This window comes from Arachis hypogaea, chromosome 6 (genome assembly GCF_003086295.3).
Source record: "Arachis hypogaea cultivar Tifrunner chromosome 6, arahy.Tifrunner.gnm2.J5K5, whole genome shotgun sequence".
Taxonomy (NCBI): domain Eukaryota; kingdom Viridiplantae; phylum Streptophyta; class Magnoliopsida; order Fabales; family Fabaceae; genus Arachis; species Arachis hypogaea.
The window spans coordinates 113,836,113-113,850,788 of NC_092041.1; the positions used below are offsets into that span (position 1 = coordinate 113,836,113).

General features: G+C 30.9%; 1 protein-coding gene across 1 annotated transcript; it reads left to right on the forward strand.

Annotated features, from left to right (window-relative positions):
• Positions 1 to 7,313: 7,313 nt before the first annotated feature.
• On the forward strand, positions 7,314 to 13,975 carry LOC112755883 (cytokinin dehydrogenase 7). Its single transcript, XM_025804206.3, has 4 exons — positions 7,314 to 8,162; positions 8,445 to 8,720; positions 11,041 to 11,303; positions 13,498 to 13,975. Exons 1-4 carry the CDS (start codon positions 7,467 to 7,469, stop codon positions 13,826 to 13,828), a joined length of 1,566 nt encoding a protein of 521 aa, XP_025659991.1. The 5' UTR covers positions 7,314 to 7,466; the 3' UTR covers positions 13,829 to 13,975.
• The last annotated feature ends 701 nt before the right edge of the window (positions 13,976 to 14,676 follow it).

The window sequence follows — 14,676 nt, forward strand, 5'->3', positions numbered from 1 at the left end:
GGCTACTACATATTTTTAAGGGGCCAAATTTTATGGACAGAAAGAATTATATATAGTCATCAGTTAAGAGTTGAAGAAAAACTGTTAAAAAGTACTATGGTTGAGCGATTTAATTATTTTAAAAATTTTATAAATATATTTTTAGAAAACTATTGTATAATATACACTGTTATATGATATATATATATATATTTTCCTTATTACTTATGTATATTTTCCTTATGTTATTCTCTTTGATAATCTTATATGCATTTGTGTATTTTCATTATTTTAGGTAGAAAATTTGAAATCGTTGACAGGAGCCAAATCTTCCTCATTTGGTCTACGTGAATCACAAAATAATTGAAGGAGTGTCATCGTATTATAAAATATTTTGACACTTTAAATTATGAAAACTATCTATAATTTTAAGAATTTTGTTATATTTAAAATTATTTAGCACGTACATACATGAATTGTTTTTTTTTTTTTTTTTATCAAAGATAGGAGACTCGAACTTGCAACCTCTTAATTGAGTATGGGGAGATTATGTCATTTGAACTATAACTCATTAGCTAGACTTATAATGTGTATAATAGACTAGGATCCCGCTAGGGAGACAATAGACTATTTGTACAATGTGTACAATGGGCTATTGAGTTACAAAATGAACATCTCTCATACCATCTAGAATAACCATCCGAGTACATCTTCCCAAAAACATAAACTGAACTCTTGATCTTTTGGATCTAGCGCTCTAATACCATATCATGATACCACTCATCCCAAAAACTTCAGCTGATGAAAAAAAGTAATACTAATGATTATATCTCTAATACTCCCTAACCTCCATTGTACACATTGTATAAATATTTCATTGGCTCCTCGTACTTTTCCAATAGACTAATAATACTTACTCTCTGTAGATACATGAATTATGAATTTGATGGCCAATAAATTAGATCTTTGATTATATAAATATTTTGATGTAAAAAATTTTATTGAGATAGAAATGAGTATATTTGATTTGAAACAGAAAAAATTAGCAATATAATAGAGAATAATATCAACAACGGTTTGAAACTTTCAAAATTAAAAAATTGTTTAAAAGTGCAGTTATATATATATATATATAAAACAGAAATTAGTAATTTAAATATTGTTTCGAACTGTCGTTAAATATAGCAGAAAAAACACCCTATCAATGCTATAAATTACGACAATTTAATATTTTTAAAATCGTCGCAAATTATTTAGCGACCTTTTTGTTTGAAACTGTCATTAAGTGAATTGGTGATTTGGTGATGCTCAAATTGACAATAGAATTATAATCATAGTGAAAATTTTAGTAAAAGTTAAAACCGTCATTATGCAGTGAAAAAAAATTATCACAAAAGTACTATTTTATTATAATGAAAAAAAAAGAGAAAGAAAAAGGAATGACTGATTAGGATTTTTTTTATTATGGTGATTTAGAATTTTGTTTCAATAAAAAAAATTATACCACAATTAACACTATCAATATAAAGAAAGTGGGCAATACTTTTCATTCTAAAAGAATTATATTATAGGACTAACAGTCAAAATAAGAAAAAAAAAGAAAGAAATTAACTAATTTATATATCTTTTACAAAATTAAAGAAGGATAATAAAAATGAAATTTTTGATTATTTACAAGATTTTTTTCATTTTAGAATAAGTAGTTATTATTAAGTATAAATTAATGGATCGTTACGTTATAATAGTTTCAACTCTATTGTTGTTTAATTTTCTCTAAATTATATTATATTATTATTTTCTCAATTATTATACCTTTGAAAGTGTAACTTTGCATTATCTCATCCATCTTAATAAAAAACATCCTAACATGCTTTTTCAGCTTCTAAATAACTCAAATATAAGTTATTTCTGTTGACTTGTAATTTAATTTTGTTTGCTTTTAATTTTACTACTCTTAGCAGTTCGTTGTAGTTGCAGCAAAATACGATTCTTTATTATTAATAGTATTGACATTAATAAAACCATTAATTTAATAATTCAATGTGTTTAAAAAAATTCTAATTCTTTCTATGTGGCTATTTATCATTCTCTAGTAGTGAAGACTCTTTTTTCGTGCAACAATCGATTTCAACAAGCCTAGCTACCAACTAACTTGGGTTGGTCGAGTGGTCAACTCACTCGTCCGTTTAAGCAAGTGTCGAGGGTTCGAATCCCGTTTTGTGCATACAGCAACTCATTGGCCAGTAGCAGACCCTTAAGTACAGCTCCGATCCACGACAGATTAGGCCTTAACCTGTCGGATTAGGGGATACCATAGACAAAAAAAAAAAAAAAAAAAAAAAAAAAACAAGCCTAGCTACCTGGAGAAATTAAATTAAATTCATAATAATCCATAATAGAATAATGTACACATAATTAATAATGCATCTATTCTATAACTATAATAAGTGACTAATAGAATGTCAAATGATATCATTTCTTATTAGTGATTAATTCAGTCTTATTACATGCCATCCAATCACTTTTCATAATCTTGGTATAACCTCATAACTAAAAAAATCAATTAGAATGAAGATCAATGCTTTCTTGTCAAGGTTTCGAAATAAAAAAACAAAAAACAAAACAATGCGTCGTCACCTGATAAAGAAATATCAACTAAGGTTTTGTGAATTATCAAATAATAAAATGATACTCACAAATCTGCTTGCGCAACTAACAGCATATGTGGGAGCGGAGCTAGATTAATTTTCAGAGAGAAACAAAAAAAAAAAAATTATTACTAACAAAAAATAAAATAAAAATTTTAAAGAGGATTAAACTAAAGAATAATACTAAAGAATTAAACCTATAACAAGTAATTTTAATTCAGTCAATATTATAACAAGTTGTTAAATAAATTTAATATGAAGCCTATTAAAAAGAATTGTTGTTGGATATAGATTTCAGACATTTTTTTAGTTGAATTTTGAATTTTTTTTTAATTTTCAAATTTTTTTATATTAAAGATTAGCTACAATATTAATTGTGTAATGTTGGCTTCGATGTTATGCAATAATTAAGAGAAATTATATTTGCAAGAAGACATTGGCTTGCCCTTGCCAAAGGTTGCTAGTTCTAGCCACAAGGGAGAATATAGAGAAGTAAATGCGTGTAGGGATAAATTTGTCAAGAGAAAGTATGGAAAAATAATTACATCTATGAACAATTTGAATAATAATTTAAAATTAGAAGGAAAATTATAGTTAAAATTCAAATTTTAAAATTTTAAAATTTAAAACATTAAGATTTGTAGCTAAACACATTTTCACTTCAGACGGTTACTCTTAATATTATATTTTCTTTCTAACTTCTAATATTTCCTTTCATCGTCGTAGTCTCACTTAAATAAGATTTTTCCTAATTTGTGTTCGTAAAAATATCAAGAAAGGTGAAATCTTGAGAGTTTTTGAGATTATTCTTGAAAACAAGAATAAGACGAAGAAGGGAAGCTTGGTGATGAATAACGTTCTTAGTGGTGGAGGGTTGAATTTCAAGGCGGGGATAGAGCATTTTTGCGGACACCTTGGAGGAAGAGCAATTATCGACGGTGTTGGAAAAGGAATGAGACTCACTGAGTATGACCTTGAGCCGGCGAGGATGGCGCTGCACCGGTAGAGGAACACGTCGACCGGTGGATTGTGGTACGTCCGGTCACGCTGCACCAGCCCTGGACAGCCTCTTTCGCGCTGCCCACCCGTCGCCGGTCGTGCAGCCTCCCCCGTAGACCACTGCGTTCATCGTTCTAGCGTCACCATCCGCGACAGATCCGATCAACATACAGGGACGTATGCGGTTACGGGAGCTTGATCATGGTTGCTTCTTCTGTTCATTCATCTCCTTCTTATTCTACTTTAATGGCCAGTTTAGGATGGTCATTTTAGTAGGTATGTGGATAGTTATTTTAAATCTTATGTGCATGATTATTTTGATTGGATTTAATTTAGTTATATATAATTAAAATTTGTTGGATGTTCAATTTATTAGGTATGCGAATGATTATTTTTATCCTTAAGTGGATGGTTATTTTGACTATGAGTCAACTACGCCGGTGGCGGTGTGTGGCAAGCCAAGCAGCAACGATGAGGTGGGATGATTATTGATGAAGGTGGGAGTGATAGCCATTTAAGAAAGAAGAGGGTATTGAAGTAAAATATTTTGATAAATTAGGGTTTGAGATGGTTATATTTTTAGAATAACTGAGTAAAATTTTTTATTTAGATAATTTGTAGAATATTTTTTATTTTTTATATGTATTTTGACTAAATCTGCAGCCCATTATTCACATTATTTATATTCTTCGTTGTCTCCCTAACAAAATTTATTTGTCAATCGTAGTCACAATTTATAGTTTGACTATTAAAGTATTAATACATTTTATAACTTATCCTTCTGTAGGTATTTCGATCTAATAAAAAAAAAAAGAAAAAGACAAATCGATTCCTAACTTTTTGGTTCGCAGATATTTAAGTTTTTGATGATTTAAAAATACATTAAAATTGTTGACCTCTTTAAAATTTGGAGAGTAAATAACCATTTCTAACCATGAAAGATTCGAATGCTGACATTTTTAACCATAAAAGATGGAAATTAAAAGTATACCCATAAAAGATAGACTTTTACAGACAAAATTATCCAAATCCTAAAAAATTAAATACAATTCCCAAATTACCCTCTAATATAACCTAACTTTAATCTTTAATTTTACTCTACACCACCATTTTTTCCAATTTCAAATCCTACCACCGCTCTCATCTCTAACTACTACCGTTACTACCGCCATCACCATTACCACCACTGCCATCACCACTTCTACTGCTCCTGGACACTACCCCAACACACGTTCAATTCCACCATCAGTATCCATTATCATCATCAATGAAGACGTAGAATACACACATCGTAAAACTCACCAAATCCAAAACTTTATTTATCTCCCGTACATTCTCTTCTGTTTTTATTAAAATCCAATCATAGATCCCATTTCATGTAAAAACAGAAAAAAAGAATTGCTTTGTTTTTTCCAAAATAAAAAAATACCCAAATAGCAAAGAGAAAGAACAATTAAAAGATTTCACCATTTTTCAATTTTTGTACCATTGACCTCGTTTTCTCCTTCACCTTATTCTTCATAATCCTCTTCTGATTTGGCTTCCTAAGCATTTCAACTCTTCTTCTGCCAGAAAGCTCTTTCTCTCCATGAAACACTCAAAACAAACTACATAACGGAACTGCAACCCCAATTCCCACAAAATACAGAACAACAACACTACATACCCACTTCAGTAAACACAACATAATGGTCGACGTGAACCAGAGGATAACTGGTCTAAATCCGGTCCACATAGCGGGCTTGTGTCGCCTATCGTCCCAGGCCGCATCCGTTCTAACCACTTCCGCACCATCCTTGCTCCCGGTAAAAAATGGCCTCCTTTCATTCTCTTCGCTCATCGATAAAGTTATAAAGTCTCTACGCAAGTCAGGTGTTCAGGTCCAATCGGGTCTCTCCGACGCTGAGTTCGCACGCGCCGAGACCGAGTTCGGTTTCGCCTTCCCACCAGACCTCCGTGCCATATTCGCTGCTGAAATTCCCGTGGACCCTGGCTTCTCCGATTGGCACTTCGCAGGTGACGGTGGTGGTGATGGTGATGGTGATGGTGATGGTGATGGTGGCAGTAATGTAATTGTGGATAAAAGTGGTGGTAGGGTTTGGGATTGGAGAAATAGTGATATGGGAGTAAAATTAGAGGTTAGAGTTAGGATATATTATGAGGGTAGTTTGGGAATTGTATTTAATTTTTTAGGATTAGGATAATTTTATCTGCAAAAGTCTATCTTTCATGGGTATAATTTTAATTTTCATCTTTTATGGGTAAAAATATCAGTGTTCGAATCTTTCATGGTTAAAAATGATTATTTTCTCAAATTTGGACATATCAATAGCTGAGTCTTAATTGTTTAATTTTAAAAACTCTCTCACGTGTGTATCCGTATGAACCAGATCAGTACAACGGGAGTTACGTTTTGATTTTTCCGCTGAGTCTGACAAACCCAACTGAACATGAGGGATTAATATGTCTAGATTTTGAAAATGTGAGAGATTTAAATGTATTTTCAAATCCTCGAGAACTTAAATATCTGCGGATCAAAAGGTCAAGCACCTATTTGTCATTTTCTAAAAAAAATACATTATTTTTTTGTCTGATTTACGGTAAAAAAAATTTCAACGATAAATTTAAGAATGAATATCCAATCCGACCCCTAATAAATATTTCGAAGGGACTATGAGATAAAAAAAAAATACCCTTTTCGCCACTTGATCTTTACTTTTATAAAACTGATTAATTTTTTTGTAAAAAAAAATATTAACAAAAAAACTAATCACTTTCATAAAAATAAAGATCAAAAATTAAAAAATATATTTTTTTTATCCAAAATTTCATTATCTTTCGAAATAATTATTAGAGGTTGTTTGAGATTTTTTTTTAAATTAAACTATAATTATTAAACTTCTTGTAGTGCTGGTTTGTTAGCGTAATGCTGGTTTGTTAGCATAAACTTAATGTCAACAGAATCATAAAAATAAAAAGTAAAACTCATCTACAGTTATTTTTATATTTAATATAAAATTAAAAATTATTATATAATTCTATAAATTTTTACCAAAAAATAAAATATTTTATGACTATGATGATACTAATTTTTATTTTATTTTAAATTTAAGGTTTAATTATTCTATCGAATTCTATAATTTTGCAAAATTTTTAATTAGGTCTTTATATTTTTTTTTAATTAGTTCCTGCATTAAATTTTTTTTTCAATTAGATTTCTCTTGGTAGTAATTGGCTTAATTGTATAGGACCCAATTAAAAAAAAAATTGGTACAAGAACTCAAATAAAAGAAAAAAAAAGTGTAGAGACTCAATTGAAAAATAAAATTGATGCAGAGACCCAATTAAAAGAAAAAAAAGTATAGGAACCTAATTGAAAATCTCGCGAAACTATAGAACCAACAGAGTAATTAAACCTAAATTTAATTATTTTATCAGTCTTTATAATTTTATTAAATTTATAATTAAATTTATATATTTTTTTAATTAAATTTTTGTATTATTTTTAATTTTATAAATTTAATAAAATTATAATTATTAATAGAATAATTAAATTTTTATTGTATTTATTTATTTCCGATCATCTTATGTTTTTAAAATAAATTATTTCCCTTTTTTATTACAAGAAGATTCCATGTAAATCCAAATCAGCCCCCTATTTAAACGCCACAACGCCACGCCAGAACCTCACATGCACCATTACCACACTCACACACACACAATACACAGAATACCCCAAGATCCAAACAAAGCCCAAAACAAAAACAAAATTAAAAAATAAAAAATATAATAATCAACAACCATTTCAGTGTTTCACTGTTTCACCGCTTACCGGCAAAAATGATAGCGTACCTGGAACACTTCGTTCACGGAAACGACGCCGAATCGAGGCAAGACGACACCGACGGCGACGTCGTTTCGTCCCTCGACGGCCTCGAAATCACAACAGCCACCGCCTCCGCCGGCAAAGACTTCGGCGGCACAAAATTCTCGAAGCCGCTCGCAGTCATCCGTCCATCCTCCGCCGTCGACATCGCTCGTGCCGTCCGAGCTGCGGCGGCCACGGCGAATCTCACGGTGGCGGCTCGAGGCAACGGTCACTCCATCAACGGCCAAGCCATGGCGCACAGAGGCTTGGTCCTCGACATGCGCGCCATGGAGAATCACTGTTTTCGTTTCGGTGCTGAAAACGGTAGCGGTGGTTTGCGATACGTCGACGTTCCGGGAGGGGCATTATGGGAAGACGTGTTGAAACGGTGCGTTTCGCAGTTCGGTTTGGCGCCGAGGTCGTGGACGGATTATTTGGGTTTAACGGTTGGGGGAACGCTGTCTAACGGCGGCGTTAGTGGACAGGCGTTCCGTTACGGACCTCAGACGGCAAACGTGACGGAGATGGAGGTTGTTACTGGGAGAGGCGAAACGGTTATCTGCTCTGAAAAGCAGAATTCGGAACTTTTCTTTGCCGCGCTTGGTGGTCTTGGACAGTTCGGTATCATTACCAGAGCTAGAGTCCTTCTTCAACAAGCTCCAGACATGGTGAATTTTTTTTTCTGATTTAATTTTTCTACATTATCAACGTAAAATATTTTAAACTATTAATATTTTTGCAGTGCACAAAAATTGGCTAATAATTATTTAAAATGTTGCTTACTACTGATAAAAAAATATTAATTAATATAAATTAAAATTGTTGCTCTCGATTGTTTTTATTTGAATAATAAAAAAAGAGTGAGTATAATGCATGAAGAAAACGTTTGAGGGACGTAAATGTGTGCATTTAATGTAATTTAAAATAAAAATTTTGTTTGTGATGGTTAGGTGAGGTGGATAAGGGTAGTGTACTCAGAATTTGAGGCGTACACAAGGGACGCGGAGTGGCTAGTGAGTTTGAGAGAAGGAGAAGGTTTTGACTACGTGGAAGGCTTTGTCTTTGTGAACAGCGATGACCCTTGCAACGGCTGGCCCACAGTGCCCATTCACCCTAACCAACGGTTCGACCCGGTTCGTCTCCCTTCCAACGCTGGACCCGTCCTCTATTGCTTAGAACTCGCCCTTCATTATCGTCACTCCCACCATCCTTCAACTCTTGATATGGTAATTAATTACTTCCCAATTCATTCAACTTCTCTTTGTTTTTCTTTTATATTAGGTCTTATTCTTGTGATACTTCATCTAAAATTTAAAATATGTATTGGGAATCTGCATCAGCATACAAGACAAAAAAAAAATACAAGTATTATTACTTTATATTATGACCGTGAAAAAAAAAGACAACTGTATTTGAGTTTAAGATTTAATAACTAATTTTGTGTTTTGAATTTTTATTTTTTTTAAATATTAATTTAAACTAATTCTTAGTTTAAAGGATATCTAAACTTTCAAAAAAATTATAAAATTTTAAATTTTTTTTATTTTTTAAAATTATTTTATTCTTTATTTAAAAAAAATAAACTTAATTGACGGTTTTTTTTTGTTTTATTTTTAATCACTCATTGTTAAATTTTTTTTTTTATTTTTAGTAATTAAACAAATCTTTATTCTTTATTTTATACGAATAATTAACATTTATAGATACCTACAAAGTAGATTTTAAAAAAACAAACTACATGCATTTTCTTTGAAAAAAATAATATTAAAACCTATAACTTTGTGTATTTAGTTATTATTAATTATCTCTAGCAACATGCCAAAGAATTATACCTCAAAAAATATAATTTCACCATTCTCACTTAGTAATTTTGAATTCAAGTCTCAAAAAAAAAATATCTAACAACGTATCATTCTCTATTTTTTTTTTTTTTTTAATAATACATTAGCATTGGCCGTTTTTCCCCTCTTTTAGCATGGTATATGATACACTTCGCTAGAAGTTATTTGTCTTTTAAACCCTTTTTATTAGGGGGGTCACAGGGGTCGGGCTAATAGTGGTGTCCCCCATAAGGGTACGAAGTCCCCCTTATGATACTAAGTTTTGACCTACTAAATATGAGGGCGCTTACTTTAATAAAAAATAACTTAACAATATCCAAAGATTAAAAATGAGTATTCCTTAATTCATTCAATAGCTTTTTTTTTCTTTTAAATTTATTAGTAATTTAATGAATTTCATTATAATTTGTATTAAAAATTAAACTATTAATAAATCTAGAAACTTAAAAGATAGTAATTATAAAAATGAATACTATACAATACTAGTGTGTTTTCAGAATTTTCAATTCGATTTTCTCCAAAATACTCAAATTAAAAAGACATTTTTTAATCTTTTATATGGAGTGTGAAACAGAGAGATACCCTTTACTTTAGAAAGAAAATAATAATAATAATAAAGTGGAGGTGCTAGAGAACCATTTTAGTGTGTGTGTGTCTCAAGTAAAAAGTCAAAACATGCAGAGTTCACCTACACGTGTACGAATTGGCACAGCATAACGTCACATTCTAACAGATCATTGTGTCATTGTGTGTAGTAACTAGTAAGTAATGTTGGGTTTAGCTTTTTGTGATTTCGATTTTCTAGAAAATTCTACTCTTTTTCTTTTCTTTTTATCTTTCCAACTTTCATTTTGATCTTATTTAGTACACGCATGGGTTATTTTGTCGTTAATTATAAATCTTTGATAGTTCGAAATAAGTTAAGTTAATTTTTCAATAAATTATTTTTAATTTTACTTTTAAGAAAATTATTATTATTATTAAAATGAACATATTTTTCTGGGTACGTAGTTTAATAAATGCAAATGGTTGTTCGTGAACTGAAAACTGACTACTCGGTCGTAATGTATCTTCCATTGGATTTTCTGACACAACACTTTCCCTAAGAAGCTTATGTTTTCTTTGTTCAAATTACCAAAAGGGACTTGTACCTTTATTAGCTATTAGCGTAAAAAGGGTAACGTAGGGTTTCTTTATAGGTGAGGTTAAAATGGTCATGTTACATCATTAGGTGCTGCATATTGCTCTGATCATTGAGATCTCCCTGACGTTACGGTCCCCACACAGTTCAGGAAATAGCCAAAAATAAGCCATCATTTTCTGCAATCTCTTGTAAAATAAATAAAACACTATTTATCAATTTTCTTTTTTCATGACGTAAATACCCTCCTCTATAAACTTTGCCACCTATGATATAATCTGTTGATATTCATTAATATTGAATTTATCCAAGGAAAAGTTTAGGACTATCAATTTTATTGAATTTTGGCCAGCATGTAACCAGCAGAGAAAGGTGAGTCATTGGATGAAATCTCACACCAATCTTACACCATTAAATTATTATTGATGACTATTTGATGGCTACTAATCACAAAAGTTGCTGGCCGTAATATTATTCTAATTATTCAATAAAATAAATATAATTAAATAATTGTATAAAATTTTTTGTTTTTTATTTTGTATTTTGTATTTTGTTTTGTGATAGGAAGTAGAGAAATTAGTTGGACGGTTGCGATTCGTGGAGGGTGTAAAGTTCGAAGTGGACGTGAGCTACATGGAATTCTTGCTACGTGTGAAGCGTGTTGAAGAGGAAGCAAAAGTAAAAGGGATATGGGATGCACCTCATCCATGGCTGAACATGTTTATATCAAAGTCCAACATTGCTGAGTTTGATCGTGAAGTCTTCAAGAAAATCATCAAGAATGGTGTTGGTGGCCCCATTTTAGTGTATCCCCTCTTGCGAAGCAAGTAAGTACTAAACTTTCATCAACTGTTACATATATTATAATTAATTTAACGAATATTTTTTACAACACAGACAAGAATTTCAATTTAACACTTAATAAATTGGTACATTCTAATTATTTGAATGATTTTATTTGACAAAATGACGAGGTTAAAAGATTCAAACAATGACAACCACCTTTGTGCATGACATGCAAGAGGAGATATAGGCCAAAAGGGTCCCATATAAGGGCACAAATTTGTGACCTGTAAATTGAGACTTTAGGTCACATTCACATTTATAAATCACCTGAGTGCTGAGCTCTATATATCTTTTGCTTCTTTGTAACGCCTTTTTTTTTTACTACGCTTTTAATTTTAAGTCCATGGACCACAAATTTAAACTTGGTAGTTAAGATTTTTAGGGTAGGTCTAATATTTTCTACTATTTTCTATTAAGGGTGAGGCCAAAATAAGTGGGACCAGTAACCCTAAAAGACTTCATCATCTTTTGGTCGTAAGGTAGTCTCAGTTGTTGGGTTTCATCATACTGACCGTTGTACCATATTTACACTGAATTTCTCCGTACATTATGATACACTTTACATCATCTAAATTTTCAAATATTTTTGGAGGTTAATTAATCAGAAGAGTTTCAAGTATACCGAGAATATCGATATTTCAGTTGTTTTAACTGTTGATTTGAATTATAAAAATTATATATAATATATATTAATTGAAATCAACGGTTAAAACAATTGGAACACCGGTGTTTTTCGATACACTTAAAATTTTTCCTAATTAATCAAGCTAAGTGCTATACTATTAATTTCATTATTATTGTATTTTTACTATTTTATAACCTCATAAGTCATAAGCATCACTAAGTCATTTAGATGGGTAATTTTAATTTATTTGTGAATTTTTGTTGAGTTTTGATAAAACTCCCATTTCTACTAACCCTAATAATAAAATTGAATTGCAACTCATTTTTACAATACCTATAAGAAGTAATATCTATTTTTTCTTTTAAAAATATATTAATATAAGATAAACACAAAAAAAAAAACTGAAAAGAAGAGATTGTGAGCCAAATTTGGTACATCTATCATATCACATCCATGATACATGTTCCAATGGATTGGGAAAAAAAATCTTAAAGACTAGGGTGAATAATGAAGAAACTAACTAGCTATAGAAAAAGGAAAAAAACAAGATATATATGTGTTCTCTTCAATCTTGCCATTTTATAAATTCTATGTCCCATCATCAAAGTATCTTTCAAAATGGGGTCAGTGGTTGCCAATTAAGAATGGACAAAGCAATATCTATTTTGCCAACCGGATTACAGTGACACCGGATTTTGTATATCATATGGTCTAATTAATATGTATGTATATATGGGGCTCTAGAAACGAGATTTAATTTTGGCAGACAAAAACAACAAAATCACTCTCTCTGGTTCCACACACACAGGGATTTAAATTTATAATTATAATGGTGCCCTATGCCCTTTTCTGGGGATTGGAATTTGCTTCCTCTTTTAAATTTTTAAGGGTCCCCCCCACCCCCTTTGCATTTATTTATCAATCATCAAAACACAAATCATAAAAGTCTTGCATCATATCATATCAATTTACATACAATAATTCTTGGATTTTATTATGTATATTAAGAATATAACTGTTTTTATTAAGTATTTTGGAAAAAAAAAATATATTTTTAGAATTTATTTTAAAATAAAGTGATTTTATATTTTATAATTATTTAAAATTTATGGTTAAGTACTGGTCAGAATTTAATAAAAATGCTGCCCCTAGCACTCTTCTTTATTTTAAAATAAAGTGATTTTATATTTTATAATTATTTAAAATTTAACAATAAAATTTCACAATATTCATTCCAAAAATAATTAATTTTGATATTTAAAAATTAATGTATTGAAATCAGACGACAATTAAATAGCAGCAAAATTGAGAATCTAAATTCAAACACATAGATAACTTTTTAGGAAAGATAATATAATTTATATAATCCAATAAGACCACTTGTATATTCTTTCTATAAAAAAAATAAAATAAAATAAAATAAAATAAAATAAAAATAAAAACCCAAAAGCATGAATTATATATCTTATAATTTACACAGTAATCTATAGTAGTTGATTCTTCTACCCTAATTGATTGTAATTAATTAAGTTGAAATTGATTATAATCAGGTGGGATAGTCGTCACTCGGTTATGGTGCCAGAAAGCAGTAACATATTCTACATAGTAGCATTGCTAAGATTTGTTCCAGCAGCACCAAAGGGACCACATGCTGAAATCTTAGTGGCACAAAACAATGCAATTATTCAATTGTGTTACAACAGAGGCTTTGATTTCAAGCTGTATCTTCCTCACTACAACTCACAAGAGAATTGGATGCGACACTTTGGGGATAAGTGGACAAGGTTCATTGATAGAAAGGCCAATTTTGATCCCTTGGCTCTTCTTGCTCCTGGCCAGAAAATTTTTTCCAGAATCCCCCAACCTTTGTCTATCACATAATAATTAATCTATTATTAATTATTTAGTATTAGCTGTTGCTTTTTCTAGCCATGTGTAATTTAGTTTTGGGCAAATTAGTTACACCGATTTCTCCTACAATTTTGTGAAATTTATCAGTGATATATATATCTTTTTTTTTAAGGTGAATGATATCCTACTTTTTCTAAAATAACATATAAGTTACTCTCTGAATATGTCATATTTTAATTGGGTGTATATTTTAACGTGAGTTACTTTAAACTCATGAGAGTTAATAATATTTTGGAAGACGGTGACGGCCAATAAGAACGATGATACTTAGGAGACACACCAACAAAGAAGTGGGGAGTAAAAGCAATTAGAGAGAGTTGGAGTACCTTTACCGAAAGAATGATTTGGGAAGAGAAAACAAGACACCCGATGAGATGGTGTTTGGGAGACGTAACGACGACGATGAAGGAGTACAATAGGGAGGAGTAAATCCAATTAGAGAGAGTTGGAGTACCTCTTTTTAGAAGAATAATTTGAGAAGAGAAAATAAGACGCCCAATGAAACAGTAATACTCGGGAGGCGTAATAACGACGACAAAGGAGTGGGGAGGAATAAACGCAATTAGAGAGAGTTTGAGTATCTTTTCTAGAAGAATGATTTGGGAAGAGAAAACGAAACACCAATGAGACTGTGATGCTTGGGAGGCGCAACGACCACGAAAGAATGGAGAAGGTAACTCAGGTTAAAATAAACACCCAATTAAAATGTGACACATCAGAGAGGATAACTTACTTTAGAGAGAGTATGATAACATTCACTTTTTTTTAATTATCTAAGTTTATATTAATTTTTCCTAAATCATTTTCACTAGAATGAT